The 21,290-nt window shown below is 43.6% G+C and overlaps 1 protein-coding gene across 1 annotated transcript in view; it reads left to right on the top strand.

Annotated features, from left to right (window-relative positions):
* Positions 1-19,278, top strand: part of TNFRSF21 (TNF receptor superfamily member 21) — a 71,074-nt gene extending 51,796 nt beyond the window's left edge. The window contains exons 5-6 of the mRNA XM_075923388.2: positions 15,924-16,146; positions 17,589-19,278. Of these exons, the coding sequence (XP_075779503.1) occupies positions 15,924-16,146; positions 17,589-17,818 (453 nt within the window). The 3' untranslated portion in view covers positions 17,819-19,278. The remainder of the gene's footprint in view (positions 1-15,923; positions 16,147-17,588) is intronic.
* The last annotated feature ends 2,012 nt before the right edge of the window (positions 19,279-21,290 follow it).

The raw sequence follows: 21,290 nt of genomic DNA, 5'->3' as shown, positions 1-21,290 counted from the left end.
CATGGAACAGGATACTGTGAGAATCCCAGGGAATATACGGGACAAGCTTGCCATATATCAAAACTTTACTTTGGTTAAAAATCTCCTAGCAGTGACTCTGAAAGAGGCTCCGTTTTTAAAAGTGCTGTGTTCTGTTTCAGTCCTCATATGGCATTTGGAGGCTAGCAATCTACCCTCAGTCCTCTAATGATCACTTTCTAGCAGTGGCATTGGGTTGCTTTCCTGGAAAGTAGTGAAATTAGGTCACTAATCTCTTCAGCACACTGTATTAGGCTTTTCTACAGGAGTTCAATCTGTGCAGCTTTAACGGTCCATTTTAAAGATATTTTAAGCTGTTGCGGATAATTTTATTTTAGAGATTGCTAATCAGCTTCCTCCACCTGCCCCCATTCTGAGTGTAGGCATCCCTGTATTCACAGGTTACACACTACTTCAATTTTTGTACAAATATGCTTTTATTAAGATGTCTATAAGAGCACTTGTAACATTGAAATCATTGTAAGGTGCATATGTTAACTCTTTACGTGAAGTTATGAATGCCTCTGTATGATGCTGCTAGACCATGTTTAAGGTACGACAGCCTAGTCTAGGTAGACAGGTCTGTCCTATATAAAGGAATGTGGGTTTGCCTCAGTTTACATACAGGCAGTAAACACAGTCATGGAGCTAAACCAGTGGATGTAGTCATGTTCCTGAACATGAAAGACAGAAAATTAACATGGCTTCTGCACCCCAGAGAGACTCAGGACATTGAATCTACTTGACACAAGAAATCTATTTGGGGAAAATATATGGAACAGAGAAACCCCATCTTCATCCTTCATGTTAGGAGACAATTTGATCCATGGTGCATCCTGACCAATAAAAGTTAGAAAGTAGATTGGATGAAAGAAACCATCTTGAGCAAAGACAATCTTGCTAGAATAAGTTTTAGACTTGTAGATGCATGTTTTCACTTTGCTTGTGTTCATCTTTACGTTTTTATCTCTTTAACTTGGTATCATTTAATTGCTGCTCTTTTGTTAATTAACTTGTTCTAGTTTTACTATAAACCGGTTTCGGGCTGTGTTTGAAGGGAGAAGTGTTTGAAGGGAGGAGTGTATCTACCCCAGTTAGTAAGCTGTGATGTATGGACTTAACAGAGCAGCAGACTTAGTCTTTTCTGTGAATGCACCATGGTAGAGGCTGTACGTTGCAGAGAAACATCTCTGAGGAGCTTGCAGGCTGGAGTTTATGGATTTTTACTTGTCAGGTGAAGTTTGGACTGGGAGCATCCTCTACTTTTGAGGCCCTCTCACTGGTACTACACGGCTTCTCACTTACCATTCCTGTTCACCTACTGACACAATGCGAGACCAGATGTTTTTTCCCTTATGCTCTGTGGCAAGTCATCGTCTGTCTTTTGAGTGGCACTTACAATTAACTCCTTTTCTGGAACTCTTAAGACACAAGCTGCATCCTTGCTGTGACCTCTACATGCCTTTTCCCTGACATTTCTCTCCACTGTAGCATGAAGAGAACCCTGCCAGTTAGGCTGACAGCACTAGATTTTTTTTTTTTTTTTTTGAGGTTGTAATGTAATTGTAGCTGTTACGCTCCCAGGATAATAGAGACAAGGTGGTTTGAGGAGGTCTTATTGGGCCAAGTTCACAGGAGTCTGGTGCATTTGTGCAAATTACTACTGTGCCTGAACATGCTTACCGCAAAGTATTCTCTAAAGGAGTGTCCTTAATTCATTCAGGTAGAGCGAAAGGCCATGTCAGGATGAAGGTAAGGAAAGGAATGTGTGGGGAAGAGCTTTGGGGAGGTGACAGATGAGGGGAAAGTGTCCTACTGAATTCTAGGATATGAGCCTTTGCTTAACCTAGAGTGTCCCTGTTACAACCCCACTCTTCCTTAGAGGCCTGGTTTCCAGTCAGAGGAGCCCTGAGAGGAAGAAGTCAAAGTATGAAATCTCATGCGTGCAGCATAAGTGTGTTTGAAAATCCTGGAGTCCAAAATACCCTGACCATTAGAGTGGTACATCATGGGAAGCGGCACTGATCCTTCCCCACATGGCAATGCACATGGGCCAGAGGAGTTCAGTGTTCGTGATCATTCAGCCTTTGCTCCCTTTAGAGAAAAATTCCAAAAAGGTTGCCAGTTAATCCTGATCCCACTGTGCAACAACATGACTAGTAGCTGTACTGCCACATAGGGATGTATGAGACTAGTCGACTAGTGATACGACTAGTTGCTTCTCCTCCCCCACTCCCCCTTGCTGCCTCTTATCAGAGAGCGGCTGCAAGAAGGGGGAGCCAGCTTAAAAGCCAGTTCCTTCCAGCACCATCGCTGCAGAGGACTGGGGAGGTAGAGGCACAGCGGAAACGGAGGGAGCAGGGACTGACGCACTAGACCGGGGTGGGCAATCATTTTCAACTGGGGGCCATTCAGAAATTTTTGAAGTGGCCCTGGACCACCCCGAAAGGTGGCAGGGCGGGCCCAGGACACTTCCTGCTTCCCACCCTCAGACTGTGGTTAGTCTGGGGTGAGGGAGCGCACAAAGCCTTCCCATCCCTCCCCGCTGGCGGTTCCCTCTAGGTACCTGTGTGTCTGGTGGTGGGAGGAGACTATGTGCTTCCCCCCCACTGCTGCCCCAAGGTCAGTCAGGGCTCGGGGAGGGGGAGCACATGAAGACTCTGGCTCCCTGCCCCCGCCCTGCAAAGGAGCACCAGGCTTAGCTAGTTAAGCAGCAACTGCTGCTCCTCTTTAAGTGCTAAGCCTCTTGCAAAGCCAGAGGAGACTTCACAAGCTCTCCCCCTCCCCCAAGCCCTGATTGGCCTGTGGGAGGATGGCGGGCGCGAAGTCGTCTCCCCACCTGCCAGAGTGGGAGGAGACTTTGCACACTTCCCCTGCCCCCAGGCCCTGATTGGTCTGAGGGCGGGGTAGGGGGGAGCAGCAGGGCCTCCACGGGCTGGATCAACTCCATTGGTGGGCCAGATGTGACCTGCGGAGGCCCTTTTGTCCACCCCTGCACTAGACCATCCTCCCCAACTCTGTTTTACTTTCAAGACTCCAGTACAAAAGGGGCCCCATCTTGACTGGACTCTTTGGGCACTACCATAATATAAATCACTACTACTACTGTGTAATCATAGAATTAATTTACATCCGTTCATCTGTGGAGAGCAGGATAACACAGAAGAAGAGCATTTTCCTTGAGAGTGACATTTCTGCTGAATGCTTATTGGGTTTGTTCCTGTGTAAGGTGATGCCAGTCTTACATCACCTTTAGTTGTTGTACCAAATAAAAGCAAGCAGGATCTTATGAGGGGGATAAGGCAAAAAGCCACATTTATTGTAAAGATAATAATAAAAAATAAAGAAAAGATAGAAGCAAACAACGTTGTTTAACTACTTATTCCTAACACTACTTAACCCTTATACACTTATATATATATATAAACCATTCATTCATACATCCATTCATTCAAGTTCTGTGTATAGTTACCAGCCTGGAAGTTGCTTGTGACAGGATACTGGCCAGGTACTCTACACAAGTGATGGTAGTGGGGAGCGAAGTCCTGATCAGATGTGCATCTGAAGCTCCTGGTGGGCTGGCAGCAGAACCTTGGACTCTGATTCCATAGTTTTTTAGTCCAGTTCTTATAGGAATTTCTTCCTATGCCAGTCTATGGAAATTGCTGTATCATGCTGATGTCTCCAGGGTGGCTGCCAGGTGCTCATCAGTGATCTCATCGGGTGGACCTCCAGTTTCTCCACTTGACACCTTTTGGTTGCACTGGCACCTGACGCCTTCTTCAGCCCTTTGTTGCTGTATTCTCAGGCTGGCACCTCTCAGAACCATTCACTCATCATCCAAGCACTCTCTCATACATTCATACAGTATTTTGTATAATAATAAAAGTTGTAGTTACAGAGAGTTTCTGGGTGGTATTGCTTAAAACATTCTCTGAGTGCTGAATAAAGTTACAATGTTTTAAAGAGAACAGGCCTCAATTAAGTAACAATGCCCTTAAGTCAATTACAGGGCTTGGCTCCCATAGCAGAGTTAGTGGCTTGACAATGCATTGTTACAATGTATCTCTGCAATGTCAATTTCAAGCAGCCCCTTGCACAAGCTTGAGTATGCCCTGGAGCGCAGGGGGGGGGGGGGGGCTGTTTCTGGCTACATAGGATTATATTTTTAACAGTTCTAAGTTACATGACCTAATATATTATATTCTAAAGGGACAATAATAATAATAAATCTAAACATTTAACAATCTTAACAAATAATAATAATAATAAGAAGAAGAATTAATAATAAATCTAAACACTAAGTTGTGGGGAACAAGTTATGGGGAGTCACTTCCATTTGGAGGAATCATTTTCAATACATTAATATGTTATCCCTACATAGTGAATTTAGGTTAAAACTAGATTAGCTCTCTGGCTCACTCTGTCTTCTGGATCATTGACTGCTGTGAAAATTAGCAAAGAGCAGAACAGCGCTGGGAAGAACGTGGCGGTATGTTAACATGCACAGGATCCTAATGAGCTCTGGCCATCTTGGAGAGCTGGAAAAGCACATTCTGCAATGTCTCCTTTCCAGGCTTGGCCTGTGGGAAATTCATGTCTTGTTTTCATAGGGTAGGTTCTGTTGCCTGTTTGCATGGCTCTTCCCAGAATCCCAGTAACATTCTGCCCAAAGAGCTTTACTTTGAGGTTACTAATAACTTGCAAATCTCTGTTCTTGGGATGGTTTGGAAGCTTAACATTTGTGTCCCTACCTTAAGCTGTGCTTGATTCTGTTTGGCATAAGGTCAGTTGCAGTGGTTTGCTTAGCAGCACAATGCCCTGTTTGCAAATGATACTAGGCCAGCATAGTGTGTCTTGAAATGTGACCCTAAATATCTTCACACCAGCTGCAGAATGCAGCTAACTCCCTCGCAGCTGCATTGTATGTCAGCTTTACTAAAATAGCTGTGCCCGAACATTACAGGTATGCATATGCTCTAGGGTTTTGGCTACTTCTATTACTCTTATCCCATTTTCTAAACTTTCTTGATGCAGTTGAAATATTTTAGAGTCTTGATTAAGGGCAGTGAACATCCTCATGAGAGCAGTATTTGAAGCTGTATCTCGCAGAAGATTATGCTCTCACACCCTACTAAATGTGTTCATCTTTAAAGTACTGTACCATCGGAGTCCTTGTTTTTGCTGAAATAGACTAACACAGCTACCCCTCGGAAACCTAGCAATGTTTGTGTTACCCACGTCAGCTGAGGCTCGTGCTACTTGTTCTTCGAGGTGTAATTTTGGTTAGGACAAGGGGAATTCAGTGCATCTATCTAAACCCATTCCAGAATCTTTGTAGTATTAGAGCTCGAGATTCTGTATTTCACTTGGCACTGGTTGTGTGACCCTTGACTGGACGCGTGACATTTGGCTTCTGCAGCTTTTCTCATATGGGGGATGGTGAAGGAAAAGAGGATGTGAAAGTTCCATATGAAGCAGTTTTCTAATGGCCTAATAGCTGTTCCAAGATTCATTTGTTTTGTTCCTTTTTCATCAGAACTCAAACCTCTTTGGTCTGGATCTTTTTAAGCAGCTCTTTTCAAATGCAGCCTAAATCTTTTGCTGTGTCAGATGTCTGGTTCATGCATTATTTACTTTATTTCCTCTTTTAGCAAAACAGAACGGGACTCTTTTACAAGGGGGTTACAGCTAATTTCCTTGCTTGCAGGGTTCAAGATGAGAAGGAATTAAACACTGCACGTATGTCAGTCTGTGTAGTGAGTATCTGAAACACAAAGGTAGCCAGTTAAATAAGTGTACATGAAAGCGTGTTTTTTCCCTCCGAATTTCAGGAATACAATTTGACCACTCATTGTACCAAAGTGGGACCTAGAGAGACCTAAATTCAGATTAAGGTTTTTAGGGAAAACGTGAATCACATTAGATCAGATTAGGGTGTTTGATTATGGCTGAATACCAGTTGGGGTTTTAGGAATCTATCTTTGTGATCTAAGCACTGCTCTCCATCCAGTGATTTAGTATGGGTGGGATCACAAGACTTTAAAGGACTTAATATGTACAGAGGGAGAACATGCAATGTTGCCTCAAATATAATTTTATAATGGAGGCAGTTATATGTAGGGTTCTCCTCCACATGATGCACTCTAGCCATGGCAGGCATTGGGCACAATGTTATACTTAATTGTGCTGCTCTTTAAACATATGAGGAAACTATAGAGCCTAGATATTGAACCAGTCCTGATCCCAGTGTACATTGTCTTAATGGGGTTAACACCTGTGGTATCCTTGTGGTCTTGTTTTACAAAAATCTTTGTCAAGTTCAAGGCTATCAGGACGCAAGTATTGTAACCAGCTGCCCTTGCTTGATTATATTTGCAATGTAGACAAGCCTCAAGACTTTCAGATACTCACTACCTGTACTATAATGATCTCCTAATTTGGTGCCTTAACTATAAGGAATCTTGTCTACATAGTGACATGGTATTTGGAACAAACACTGCTAATCATGATTAGTGTCATGTTAAACTTAACACCATTAAAGCTGAGTCCTGCACGCACACTTCAGGAAGACGTAGGCTAGTAAACATCAGTCTTTGTGTTAACAGCACACTTGGGCTACGTCTAGACTGCAAGCCTCTTTCGAAAAAGAGCGTCTAGACTGCAACCAGTGCTTTCGAAAAAGCAAGCCGCTTTTTCGAAAGAAAGCACCCAGGCAGTCTGGATGCTCTCTTTCGAAAACGCCCTGTTTGTATTTAAGAACGCCTTTTTTCAAAAGAGCACTTTCGAAAAAAGGCGTTCTTCCTCGTGAAATTAGGTTTACCGCCGTCGAAAGAAAAGCTGCGTTATTTTGATTTAATTTCGAAAGAACGCGGCTGTAGTCTAGACACAAGTGAAGTTTTTTCTAAAAAAGGCTACTTTTTTTCGAAAAAACCCTTGAGTCTGGACACAGCCTTGGTGTTGTGCTAAGCGGAAATACAGTCCTTGCTGCAAAACAGTTGAACATTTCAACAGCAACCACGCAAGCTGAAAACACTCAGAAACCAGAGGTAGGGTAAACATGGATTTTTAAGTCGCCTTTATAGGGGAAAGTTTGTTCAGCTGTCGAACTAAGAGCAAGGATGGTGTTCCATGCACAGTCTTGTCATCTCTCTGCCTCTTAGGGTATGTCTAGACTACATGCCTCTGCCGACAGAGGCATGTAAATTAGACTACCCAACATAGTCAGTGAAGCGGGGATTTAAATGTTTCATAAGGCATGAGGGAGCGGTCAACAAAGGAGTTTTCTGTCGACCAATCCACGTCTTGACTGCCATGCTGTGCCGATGATCAGATGAGCCGGCACAATGCAGCGGCCATTTTTATTTTAATGAAGCGGGGGATATTTAAATCCCCACTTCATTGACTATGTTGGGTAGTCTAATTTACATGCCTCTGTCGGCAAAGGCATGTAGTCTAGACATACCCTTAATGTGCAGGAGACAAGTTTGAAGATTTTGTAGGTGTCTTCCTGGCATTTTTTTTTTCTGTTCAAAATGGCTGCTCTTAGTTTCAAGACAGGAAAATTGTGGAAGAATGTAACAGGGAGAAATCAGTTGCTTGCCTTTCAACCCACAGCAGAAATCTCTCTTGGCTGGCTGTCCAGTTAGTGGTAGCAGTTGACTGATTTTGAATGAATAAGAGCTTTCAGAAATAAAATCTCTCCCCTTAATGAACATGAATATGTAACACCGTAGCTTGGAAGAGTGGCCTAAAGTTCTCCTTTTTTAAAAAAATGAACCTGGAGTTCCAAAGAGGGTTAGGAAGAGAATTGCAATAGAAATCTTTCTCCTTTACAATTCTATATAGGAACTTAATCCTGCATACACTCCCACCCCTTACATCCCAAACCAGTGGTCAAAATGTAATCTTGCCCAGTTTCCTCCTCTGGTGCAGATAATCTGGAAACTTTAACTTGGTTGGTTGTCTGATTTTACAGTCTGGTGCCAGTTGAATATGTGTACAACTTACTTGGGTTTAGCTTCCTCACGTGTGCCTGGAGGGCTTATTAGCTTTAATGGGAGTTAAGTGCTTCGAGAGATTATTGTCCCACCTGCTGTGCCTTCTGTTCCTTCCGGTAAGATCATGCATGCTTGCAGTGAGTTACTGAGACACGTCTAGTCTTTTGTGCTGTGCTTGCAGAGTATGTCCTTCCTCACAGCTTGGAACTGACTGGACCGTTGTCTGTTTCATTTGGGTCCTCCCCTCCCAGGCACTGTACTCTTAAGAGCAAGGAAGCAGGAAAAAAAAGCAACCCCATCCTAAATGTAAATCCCTAACCTCTGAAATCTGGGCCATCACCTGATCCAGCCACCACAAATCTCAACCTGAGATTTTCTCCATTGACTACAGTCAGTTGATACAACGTGTTAGTTGTGTGTTAGGCAAGAAAACTGCTTAACCAAAACGCTGCTGCTGCTTCATTGGCTTTAGGCAATTAGCCAGCATAATGCACTATTTAATTAAAACTTACCATCCGGCTTCTTTTTAATCTTCAGGTCTACGCGTTTTAATTTCCTTCATTCTAGTTTAATAACAGAAACAATGCAAATGCTGTTCTGGTTCCAGTGAGAGACGTTCGTCTGTTAGTGCTTGTTCATGAGCTGCATAGAAATTGTAAACCCATTATGTTGTCTGAAGGACTTGAAGGTAAGGATGTTAAGGACTATTTGACTATCCGATAAACAAATGCTTATTGGATAGTCGAGTTGACTAGTCTATTCCTTCCTTCCCTCCCTCCCCCGCCTCTAAGAGGGGGGTACTTCAAAGCAGCAGCACTGCACAGAGCCCGGGATCAGCTGTCTGGCGCTGCCCCTTTGAAATACTGCTGCGGTATTTCCACAGAACCCAGAGTCAGCTCGGGACTTCCCAGCTGATCCCGGGCTCCAGTGCAGCATTTGAAAGTGTGCAGAGCCCAGGCTCCGCATGGCATTTCAAAGCGGCAGCGCCGCATGGAACCCGGAGTCAGCAGGGGATTCTGAGTCCCCCACTGACCCCAGGCGCCATTCTGGCATTTCTGCTTTGAAATGCACGAAAGCCCCCGCTGGGGACTCTTGTACGTTTCAAAGCTGGCACACCTCGTGCAGCCCTGAGCCAGCGGGAAGTCCCACTGACTCCGGGCTCCAGGCAGGCGCTTCCGCTTTGAAATGCACAAGTGCCTATCGACTAGTCGATGGAAATTCCATTGAGTACTCAACTAGTAAATTAAACGTTGTTTAACAGCTTTACTCGAAGGTGGGGATTGCAGCGAGGTTCTCGCTGCATTCCTTAGCAAAGCACCTGCAACTAGACTGCTGCTGAGAGGATGCAGAGAATACAACTGGTGTCATTTGGTAGAAAAAATCCATGCAGCTATTGTGTGGAAACATGTTCCTTGACTCTTCTTCCCTTCCCGGGGGTGGGGGGGACCTGCAAATGCACATCTGAGTTCACTGAGGTCCTCAAACAACCCAGTATGAATGCAGCTTTGTACAAATGTGAATTAGATTTAGCTCAGCCCAGTGTTTTTCTTAGCTTCCAAAGCCCTCCATTTTTATAAAGGAAGGTATTCAGTGAGTCGTGTCCCTGTCTACAATAGAATTACCGTTGATGTAAGAGACCTTGGCAATTCATTGGCATGTACAGAAAACTCCTGAAGGGTTCATTGCATGAGGAGAACCAGACAATCTTTGCAGCTATAGTCAAGAGCCCTGAAGTAGTTGCTCTTCTTGTGCTTGTCAGGTGAATTTTTCTCTCCCACCTTGGGCTTCTACAAGCTACTGCTATATTTAAGGAATAATCCAAAGGGGCAGATGATGTGAACTGAAGTCCAGCACCGATTGCTAAATTCCCCACGTGGCAAATCAAAGTCTTCTATAACTCTGGAGACACTGGTGATGTATCAAAATAAGATTGATCAGCCATCACAAACGGAAAATAATTGACAAGTCCATCTGGATGTTTTCTCATCATCTGATTAATGGGAGTGGTGATGGTGGGGAGGGGCACTGTTTATTTCCTGTTTTTACAGTTCACCTTGGAAGTGGTTCAGATATAAGTCTTCCTTTCATCTATGTTTAAGATAGCTGAACTTCAGACACACAGGGTACATCTAGACCACATGCCTCTGGCGACAGAGGCATGTAGATTAGGTTACCCGGCATAGCAAACTGAAGTGGTGATTTAAATAATCGCCGCTTCATTTAAATTTAAATGGCTGCCGCACTGAGCCGATCAACTGTTTGTTGGCTCAGCGCGGTAGTCTGGATGCTCCGCAGTCGACATCAAAGGCTCCCAGGTAAACCTCATCCCAAGAGCCACTCAGCATGGCAGCCACTGAAATTTAAAAGAAGCGGCGATTATTTAAATCACCGCTTCACTTTCCTATGCCGATTTAAATAATCGCCGCTTCTTTTAAATTTCAGTGGCTGCCATGCTGAGCGGCTCTTGGGATGAGGCTTACCTGGGAGCCTTTGATGTCGACTGCGGAGCATCCAGACTACCGCGCTGAGCCAACAAACAGTTGATCGGCTCAGTGCGGCAGCCATTTAAATTTAAATGAAGCGGCGATTATTTAAATCACCACTTCAGTTTGCTATGCCGGGTAACCTAATCTACATGCCTCTGTCGCCAGAGACATATAGTCTAGACGTACCCAAACTGAGGCCATGTCTTCACTCTGGGGAAGTTTGACACTGCTGCAGTTGATGTTCTGGAATTCCACTTAGCAGGTCTTTACTAGACCCTCTAAATTGAACTCAGAGGGTGGTGCTCCTGAGAGGAGTAAAGGAAGCTGATAGGAGCGTTTGCTCCTGTTGGCCTTCCGCTGCAGGAATGGCAGGGAAACTCAAATCAAGGTACATCTACTCCAGCTACATAATTAACATAACTGGAGTTGTGTATCTTAATTTGACCTTCCTCTTTAGTGTAGACCTGGCTTGAGTCACTCCGGTATTGTGATTGGTGCTCTAGAAGTGGCTATAAATGAATAAGTACATTCATATATATTCATAGATAATACATAAAGATCAGTTCAGCTGGTAATACATTTTTATCAAGACTCTAGTGCTGCAGTGTAATAATGCCAATAAAACATTTTCAGCTAAAATAACTAGATGTAAAAGCACAGACTGTGGGGAGGCTCTCAGCAGATGGTTGGCTGAAGGTCATTGCAGAAAGCCCTCGCAGTTGCCTTTATGAAACAAGTCCTGTATGTTTCATCAGGCCATTTTAAGCATCTTCCAGGGTACCTTGAAAAAATTGTTGACTCTCAATTAGAAACTAAAAACCAATCTGTTGTCTGGTAAGACAGTGAGCTTGAAGATGCTTGTTTTGCCTTTGTGCCTGCTCCCATTGCTACGTTACAATTAGGGACTGAGGAGACATAGTGGGAGGTGTCATTTAAGTCTTTGGAACCTGGAATAGCAGAAAAGTAGGCAAAAAGTTTTTCTGCAATGCAAACTTCTAGCTACGGTAATGGAGAAAATTTGGCCCTATGCCCCTTGTGTGATTTAATCATGACTGTTGCAGAGGGTTACTGATTCATCAGAGCCATGAATTGGTTTCTGTGTGGAAAAACAAATGTGTAACTGCGGGTCAGTGGCAGTGAATGCCTCTCTGATTACACATGGTGATTTCCCAGTATGGTGAGATTGTTCTTGTTTTATTTGTTTCCACTATTCTTAAACTGTTGCAGCAATGGCTAATGTAAGGCTCTAGAATGTTAAAAAGGAATGAGAATATTGAGGAGTTCCATAGTGCCTTCTATATAAGCAGAGCCCTGCAAATTGGTGGAAATCCCCTTTTATATCTGTGGGTATCTGCATGTGCAAATGTGGATGCGGAGATCTGCGGCTCATTTTTGTGGCTGCGGATACAGATTTTGTATCCGTGCAGGGCTTTGTGTAGAAGCAGCTATAAACGCTAACCAGTTGCGAGGTGAGCAGGTTGCATTGTCTCCTTTTTTCCCCCCGCAAATGAGAGAGTTTAGGCATAGAAATTATCTTGGCCAGGGCTGTGCAGGAAACCTGAGCAGAGCTGAGAATAGACTCTAGATCTCCAAAATCCCAGATTAGGGTTGTAAGCAACTAGTTGAGTACCTGATAAAATGGGTAGTTGAGTAGTGACTGGACTAGTTGCTCCCCTACCCCCACCCCCGCCCTTGATTCCTCTATCAGAGAGAGGCAGCAAAGGGAGGGAGCAGGAGCCAGTGCTGGGGGAGCTGTCTTAGTGCTGGGGGAAACTGGCTTTTATCTCTGGGGGAGCAGGGGAAGCAAAGGTGTAGCGGGGGACCAGGCATGAGCTGGGAATCAGCTGTCCCGGCTCGCTCCCGGTCCCCCCTTGCTGCACCTCTACTTTTTAAATATATTAAGAGCCCGACAGCTCTTAATACATTTAAAAGGCAGAACCCTGCTGCAGTTCTGTTTTCCCCCCTTATCGACTAATTGAGTAGTCGATGGAAATTCCATTGACTACTCGATTAGCTGATTATCCTAGACCAATTGAACCCATGAAACAATTCATGATCAGCTGGACGTAGGTTTTGGTCGCACCTTCATGCTCCTAGGAACCCATGGTACTGGATAGACGGTGTATGGGAGGAGGTTTTTCTAGGTTCTGAAACCTAGCTACCATGGACTAGTTCTCAGCTAGATATAACACCATGAGCCCAGCTTAGGAGAGGAAGTGGACAGCACCTGTCTAGACTAGTGCTTTAAAAATAAGCCTTTCAAGCAGGTTCATGTAGGTTAGTCTAATTAGGGCTGTCCGTTAACTCATGCAATTAATGCAACATTGTGATTAGAAATTAATTGCCATTAATCAGTTTCAATCGCACTATTAAACAATAAATACCAGTTGAAATTTATTAACTATTTTCCATGTTTTTCTACACTTGCAAATATATTGATTTCAAACTACAAACACAATACAAAGTGTACAATGTTCTTTATTATTTTTATTTTAAATATTTGCATTGCAAAAATGATAAACAAATACCGTTTCTTTCATCTCCTACAAATACTGTCCTGTAATTTTTCTTGTTTACGCATCTGGGGTGCGGGGAGGAAGCGGCTATGAGGGAGCCAGTGTGCAGAGGGACCCAGCTTAAGACAGCTCCCTATGATCACCAGCTCCCACCTCCACTGCTGCATCTGATATAGACCGGGTAGGGGGAGTTTGTGTGTAACCATGAGGGTTTACCCGTGAGTCCAGGTTCCTCGGTTAAACATGTACATGATCACATTCCTAGAAGGGACATGTGAATTTTTAGTTCATCTGGCACATAAATATCTTGCAGTGCCGGCTACATCTGTGCCATGCAAATGCTTGTTAGCTTTTTCAGGTGAACGTTGTAAACAAGAAGCAGGCATCATTATCTCCTGCAAATGTAAGCAAAATTGTTTGGCTGGCCAAGAAATACGTCTGAGTGAATTTGAAGTCTCTAAAGTTTTACATTGTTCTTTTTTTGAGTGAAGTTATTCTTAACAGTGAAAATATTTAATCAAGAATCAAGTGGGGATATTACACTTTGTATTCTGTGCTGTGATTGGATCAATATATTTGAAAATGTAGAAAACATCCCCAAAAAAGTAAATGATAGTCTATTATTGTTCTGGTGAATAATTGTAATTTGTAATTGCTTGACAGCCCTACCATTAATAATTTTCCAGAGCAGTGTTTAACTCTCCTTCTAAACAGTGTCACTCCAATCTGATCACTTTCCCTCATGGTTTAAACATTAACTCATTCCAGCATCCTGTTTACTTTGCATAATAAGCTAACAATAATGTGTTCCAAACAGTTCAGACCCTGAGGGTTCTAGAAAACCACCCTTTCTTCAGTGCTTTAGCAGCTGTTTGTGATTTATTTGGTGTTTAGTCAAAGTAGTACTAGGAGGTGTTAGGTATTCAACATCTGTGATGCTTTTGGTCCTGTCTCTGTGCCCCTTAGTCTTCAGACCTTCTTGCAGTTGTGTATCGAACAGACAAATTACATGTTTACAGTTTTGGAAGAGCCCCAAGAGTCAAATTATTTTTAAAGGTAAAATCCCTATTCTGTAGGATATCGTGTGGGAAGCTTACAGGTTTACTACCCTGATTCTCTACTGATGGTGGTCTTCCTCAAATAAGAATTGTCTAATATTGTAAACAGATTGCACAGAAATCATGCAAGACATTTTTAATGCAGCTTACAAAATATTTAAAAAACACCACTGTAAAATATATTACAGAACATTTTGGAGTAGAACATATCCTCTGTCTCCTGCTGAAAGAAGCCCTTTTATTACAGTGGAATGGAATTTACAAGCCAATTTCATGAATTGATGGAAATGAGGTGGGTGGCTCAATGGATATGTGTAGGTGGTAAATTCTTTGCACATGCAGAATGTGGAATTACATTAATGTGATTCACAGTATGAAAGATCGGTGCAAAGTTCCTGAGAACCACAGTGTGTATACAAATCCATCTTTGTCTGTGAAGTACATAAGACATTTGTATGAATGCGAGGGAGTGACTGCCGGTGTCATGTGTCTTCAGGGGTCAGGCTGTAGTGTTAATACCAGAAACACCATGTTACCATTTCCAGCATACGCAGAGGGCTGTATGGAGCAAGCTTCTAAATACAATCCTCCATGAACTTACCTAATTCCTTTTTGAACCCCACTATAGTTTTAGCCTTCAATATCCCCTAGCAGTGAGTTCCACGTGTTAACGGTGCATTATGTGAAGAAGTACTTCCTTTTGTTCCTTCTAAACCTGCTGCCTATTAATCTCATTGACCCCTGGTTCTTGTGTCATGTAAAGTTAACACTTCTAACTCACTTTTTTCCACCTCAGTCATCATTTTAGACTTCTGTCATGTCCCCATTTAATTGTCTCTTTCAGACTGAAAACTCCCAGTCTTTTTTATTTTTTCCTCTCATTGGAAGATGTTCCATAAGCCTAATTTTTGTTGCCCTTCTCCATACCTTTTCCAGTTCTAATAGCTTTTTGGAAATGGGGTAACCAGATCTTCCATGCAGTATTCAAGGTGAAGGCATGCCATGGATTTATATAGTACGGGTTGCACCTCTGAAAACCAGTACTCTGGTTTGGCAACATGGACCACAGAAACTCCTGGACCAGAAAGCCCTGGAGCCGAATGGCAAGAGGGCCAGCAGCCCGGCTGGGGACAGCAGTTCTGGGACCAGGACTGGAGAACTCTATTAGCCGGGGCTGGGGAACACTAGGTGCCTACAGGGGAAGGAGCCGGAGAAGCCCAGCCACCCAGGACAGCCCATGGGAGTGCGGCATCAGCGCAAGTGGCAATGTGGTGCTGGGGGGCCAATGGCAGCAGACGGGACAGGGGGCTGGCTGGCTCAGGGCCTATGGCAGGACATCGATCTGGCAAATTCTGTTGTTGATTCCGACTGCCAGACCGGGGAGGTCTAACCTGTAGCGATACGATATTGTTTGTCCCTTTCCTAATAGTTCCTAACATTGTTAGCTTTGACTGCCGCTGGCATTGGGCGGATGTTTGCAGAGAACTGTTCACAATGACTTCAAGAACTTCTACTTGAATGCTAACAGCTAATTTAGGTCTTATCATTTTGAGCGCTTTGCTTTGTTCCTTGTTTACTGGGACAGTTTGTAGGGAAGGAAAATGCTTTTAAGAACAGGCCATTGACATTAGTCACTGTGAATTTTCTGTGGGGAGAAGTCTTTCGCAAACCTGTGAACACTGGTAAAAGGTGGAGCTCCTTTCTTAGAGCAATTTAGAATAGTCTATTTAAAGTTGCAATATTAACATCCTGGCCTCTGTCCCGGTTTGGGATGCAAGTGGTTCTGAATAGGAACTTTGCTTTAGGTTTTGCATAACTAATCATAATCTGCTTTTGTCCTCACAGCTAGAAACTGACAAACTGGCCCTTCCGGTGAGCCCCAGCCCTCTCAGTCCCATTGCCAGTCCGAATCCGAAACCTCCTGAGGCCACAATCCTCACCGTGGAACCGTCTCCGCTGGAGAAGAACAAGGGCTTCTTTGTAGATGAATCGGAACCTCTTCTGCGCTGTGATTCCGCCTCTAGTGGCTCCTCCCCACTCTGCCGAACAGGCTCTTTTATTACCAAAGGTACCCAGATCTGCAATTTTAAATGTGTTTTCAGAACAATATGGAGTTATTGGAAGCATATTGTCACTAGAATAAGCACAATTTGCATATCAGTTGGAGAGACTATATCAAAGATCTCTCAGATTGCAAGTAGGTTTTCAGTGTTTTCATGGCTTCTGATCAACGTCCCATGAAAGGAAATGGATACATTCCCACAGACACTATCTGGTGTTGCCCTGGATCAAACTTGCAGCAGATTCTACTCTTTTCCCTGGTTATTCAGTAAGGCTGTGTCTAGACTACATGGCTCCGTCAACGGAGCCATGTAGGTTAGGGTTGTAGGCAAAGGGAAATGAAGCGGCGATTTAAATAATCGCCGCTTCATTTAAATTTAAATGGCTGCCATGCTGAGCCAGCAAACTGCTGATCAGCTGTTTGTCAGCTCAACGCGCTAGTCTGGACGCTCAGCGGTCGACATCAGAGCCCTTTGTCGACCGCCCCATTATTCCTTGTGGGATGAGGTTTACCAGGACGATCGACAAAGGGCTTTGATGTCGACGGCGGAGGGTCCAGACTAGCGCGCTGATCAGCTGTTTGTCGGCTCAGCGCGGCAGCCATTTAAATTTAAACAAAGCAGCAATTATTTAAATCGCCGCTTCATTTCTCTTTGCCCAGTAAACAAAACTACGTGGCTCCCTCGACGGAGCCGTGTAGTGTAGACATACCCTAAATGAATTTTCTTCCGTTTCTAAAGGTTTTTCACACATGGGGTTATATGGGGAACATGTGGCAACAAAACCACAAGAATTGTCCGGATTGAATTTATTATAAATGTGCAGTCTTTGAAACCAGGTTAGTTTCCACGTGGTGATTTTCCTTGGATTTTTTTATTCCCATGGCCTCTTTCCTATTTGGCAGCAGCAGGAGATCTGACGTCTGAGAAATCCAAGGGAAAGAGACTTTAATGATTGATCCTCTTCCTTGTTGCATGACTTCCAAATGGTATATTTTCTTTTTTTAAATGGTTCCTTTGAAATCACTTGTAACTTGAAGCGTGGCGTACTGGAACCTAAACCACATCATCTACACTTGAGTACACAAAGTAATCTGACTCATGAAAATCACTGAAACCAACAGAATGTAGTAATCTGGCTTTTGGCCTCTTCTTTTGCTGGGATTCCTCAGTACTTGTAATTCAGCCCAAGCAAATATACTGTAGGGTACAGTGCTGTCCTGGCAGGAATCTGGATTGGGTGACTCAGGAAGGCTTTCTCCATCTCTAGTTTGTGACTAAAACCTGCCCACATCTTTTATGTTCTTGGCAAGTTGTGACTTTCCTAGAGTCAGGGAATGGGGAGTGAAGTCTCAGAGGTGTGAATTTAATTTAGTTTTTAGTGGTCTTTTCTCTGGGAGGATGCTCTTGTAGTAAATGGTGCCTTAACCTCAATCCCTTCCCTTCACAGAAAAGAAAGACACAGTGTTGCGTCAGGTGCGGTTGGACCCTTGTGATCTGCAACCCATCTTTGACGACATGCTTCACATCCTAAATCCTGAGGAGCTCCATATGATTGAAGAGATTCCGCAGGCAGAGGATAAGCTGGACAGGCTATTTGAAATTGCTGGAGTCAAGAGCCAGGAAGCCAGCCAAACACTGCTGGACTCTGTCTATAGTCACCTTCCTGATCTGTTGTAGGCATTGGCCACTGCACTCTCTGAATCTTGCTAGTACTAGCTTGGCACTCGTTAAAGACGATTGACAATATGCAGGCTGGTGGGGGAGTTTTAACATTTTTGTTGGCTTTTTGTTTTTTGTTTTTTGTTTTTTTGGTAGAATACATGGCCAGTATTTTCTTCAAGGTTTCTCTTGTTTCTGGAAGGGGTGGTTTACAAACATTGCACCTTCCATGCTTACCTTTCTTGCAAAATTAAAATCTTTGTTCCCGCTGTCCCCTTCTGAATTGTTCTGTTTTCAGTCCAGTCAATCATTTTATGCACTTTAAAACACACTTCATTAACTAAAGACCACAAATCCGGCGCAACTTACACATTGAATCTGGAATAGTTCTGAACTCATTTTAGTTTTTATCATATCTGTTTTATCCAAAGTGACTTTCCTCTTCATAAGACTTTCTTCCCCTTGTCCCCGCTTCTCTGTGGTGGAAAATGGGAAAACGTGAGAAGTGAGTGTTGTCTGTTACTCTAACGCAACTAGCATTTTTCCCCCCCTTGGGTTGACTTTTTAAATGTATTATTGTATGGTTCATATTCCTTGCTGAGGTTTTACTAGCAGTTATTTATTGTATGGTTTTCACCTGGACAATGCTTAGAATGCTTGATTACTTGTGCCCCTTTAAGCTAAAACGGAAATGTTTTCAAGAAAATCAATGGCTTAATTCCTCCAGCCTTCAGGACTATAACGAAGTCGCTTGGTCTGCAGCTGAATGTACCACACACAACAAGGAGTATCTTGCCTTGCAACTTAGAAGAAGATAAGCAGACCCTTTGTAGATCATCTCAGCACTGGTGCTGAATAGTGGCAGGGGAGGGAGAGCCCTGGTGGTAACACTCTCCTTGTGATTATAAGACTTACTGAGCTTTGCTTTTACAGTTGTCACTTGGTTGTTTGGGGGTTTTTTTTATACAGATGTTGGCCAAGAGGCAAGGTTCCAAAGACCTTGCCTGCTCTTAGCAATCTCTTAAATCACACTTCACTTTTTATTAAAAAAACAAAAACCAGAAAGGCTGCATTGTAAGAATAGTTTATTTGCAACTGTTAAGTTCTTGTAATGAACAGTCTGTAATACGCTCAGTGTGGAAGAATTCTAATATAGGGATGGCACTGCGATGGGGTGAGGTTAAGGGGAGGGGAGGTTCTGATATGGAAAAGTTGCCTTCCAGTGTACTAATTTATTAATAAAATACTAGATGTTTGTTACTTGACATGCTTCTGTGTTAACTTCTGTGATGCTTTGCTGCGTGGGTTGGATGTCTCCAGATCACGGAATCTGTTTCAAGAAGCCCTAGATTTGATCTGGGATGTCTGAACTAGTTCTAAGAATGTAGCCTGGTTTTGAATTTCTGCATACGTGATCTAGGCATAATGCGTGATTGTCTTAAATGAAACTGCTACATTAAATTCATACCCAAGCTTTCTCTTCGTGTGTGTTGGTGGTTTTGGATATGTGACCTGCTGCCAAGGTGAGGAAAGGTACTTTATGCCAGGAATCAGCACTTTTCTCTTGAAAAAAGACCTAGCCCACATGATCCATGCCACCACTAGAAAGCTGAGTTTGGTGCAGTAAATGGCCTAGGCAGAGGTGAACACTGACCTTGGTAGAATGTAGCATCCTCTTTGTTCCCAGTATGTTTGGAAGAGGCAACATCTCACCCTGTTACCCCTCAGTATGGGAGGCAGCTGTTAGTTTTTCATGTTGGCTTTTGGCTAGTAAGTGACGGCGTTTTTCAAGGCTGAATCAAGCCATGGTAAAGAACTAAAGCATATTGACCACATATGGTAGGGGTGTCTAGGAGTTCAAGACTTAGCACCATTTTACTGTAAGATCAATGAAGATTAATGCCTTTCCTGCCTGAATGGCTGTGAACAGCCCATGGGAGTGCAGTGGGAACAGGGATCTAGTGGTGGTGCTTTTAGAATGGATACTGGTGTGCAACTTACAGGTCCCTACAACAGATGTGCAGTGTTCCCTCTAAACTGTGCAGCAGCATGGCTTCACAGGTGATTAATCAGCCCTGAGCCTCTGACTGGGTGGGGCTGATTAATCACCTGTGAAGCTGTGCTGCCCCCCATCTTAGAGAGAAAATTGCTTCCATGGCTGGCTGCAGTTTTAGTATTAATCTGTGCATACTCCTGGTCTACAGCTACTACACTGATGAGCTCAGCTGCACAGATCTGATGGTTAAATTAGGTTTATCTATGTTCTTATTTACAATCACAGCTTCTAAATGAAGGCTCCTGGGGCTATTTTGTTCTACAAATGGAAACCTGATTGAATAAGAGCTGTGTATAGGGTCCCTGAATACCTTGTATTGCTGGCAGGAAGAACGTGGGGATGTCTTAATTCCAATGCTGGAGGTGTCACATTTCCAATACAGTATAGCAGCATAAATACTGAGACAAAAATCCAGCCGTGCCCCATGGATTTTGTGCTTCTAGGTGGTTGTCTGCCTCAGAGGCTTGCTGTGACCCTCTACACTGCCTCTTATCTTTTCTAGAGGCTAAAGTCACAGCTTACTGGGCCAAGTCAAAGGTTTGGGGTGAAACCTCTCTCTAATCCTGGCTTCCCTTTCCAGAAACACTTTTTAGTGGTGTGGGGAGGATTGGGGGGAACCCAGACCTTCCCACAAAGGGTTCAGCCGAGGGGACTGTAGGTAATGACAACTCTAGTCCCAATACAGCAGCCTTTTCCCTGGACTTCTTTCCTGCTTCAGCACAAACAGTCTTTCCTTTTTCAGGCCTCAGCTCTCCAGCCACGCACTTCCTCCTTGATCCTTCACTCTTCTTCCCCCTCCCTTACCTGAAGGGAAACCTTTTAAAATAGTCCAGCAGGCTAATCAGGCACCTGCTACCAATTAAAGGCCTGCTGCTTCAAGCAAAGCTCTTAATTAGCCTCAGGTGTCGCTGGCCTTGATTACATGGCAGCAGTCTCAGGCAGTTTATTCAGGAAACAGAAAACCATTCACTCAGCTTCCGTTACGTTTGTCCTCCAAACTATTGTTGCCAGCTGCCCTGGGCCTGTCACGATACCTAGATAGAATAGATCACAAACACATGATCTGATCACATTTCTTTATGCAAAGGAAGAAAATGCAAACTGGCAAACACACATCAGGTAGTGTTATAGCTGTACTAGTCCCAGGACATTACAGATGCAAGGAAGGGAAGGGAATATATTTTACTGACCCAGCTTCCATTGCTGAGACTACCTCACTCCCCTTGTCTCTCTCAAAATGTATTAGAGCTGCATTCCCTTTCCATTGTGGTCTAGGTTAGAATGGCTGCACCATTCTATATGTGATGGCAAACAATTGACAATAAAATCTCCATCACTGGTCATCCCATGTCTGAATTATTTAAAAAAAGTTTGAGCCAAATAAGTTGGGATTGCCTCTTGTATCCCTCTGGGAAATCAGAGGCTAGTTACCAT

This window comes from Pelodiscus sinensis, chromosome 3 (genome assembly GCF_052426305.1).
Source record: "Pelodiscus sinensis isolate ZL-2025 chromosome 3, ASM5242630v1, whole genome shotgun sequence".
NCBI lineage: Eukaryota > Metazoa > Chordata > Testudines > Trionychidae > Pelodiscus > Pelodiscus sinensis.
The sequence above is the reverse complement of the archived record's forward strand: the minus strand, read 5'-3'. Positions and strand labels throughout refer to the sequence as shown.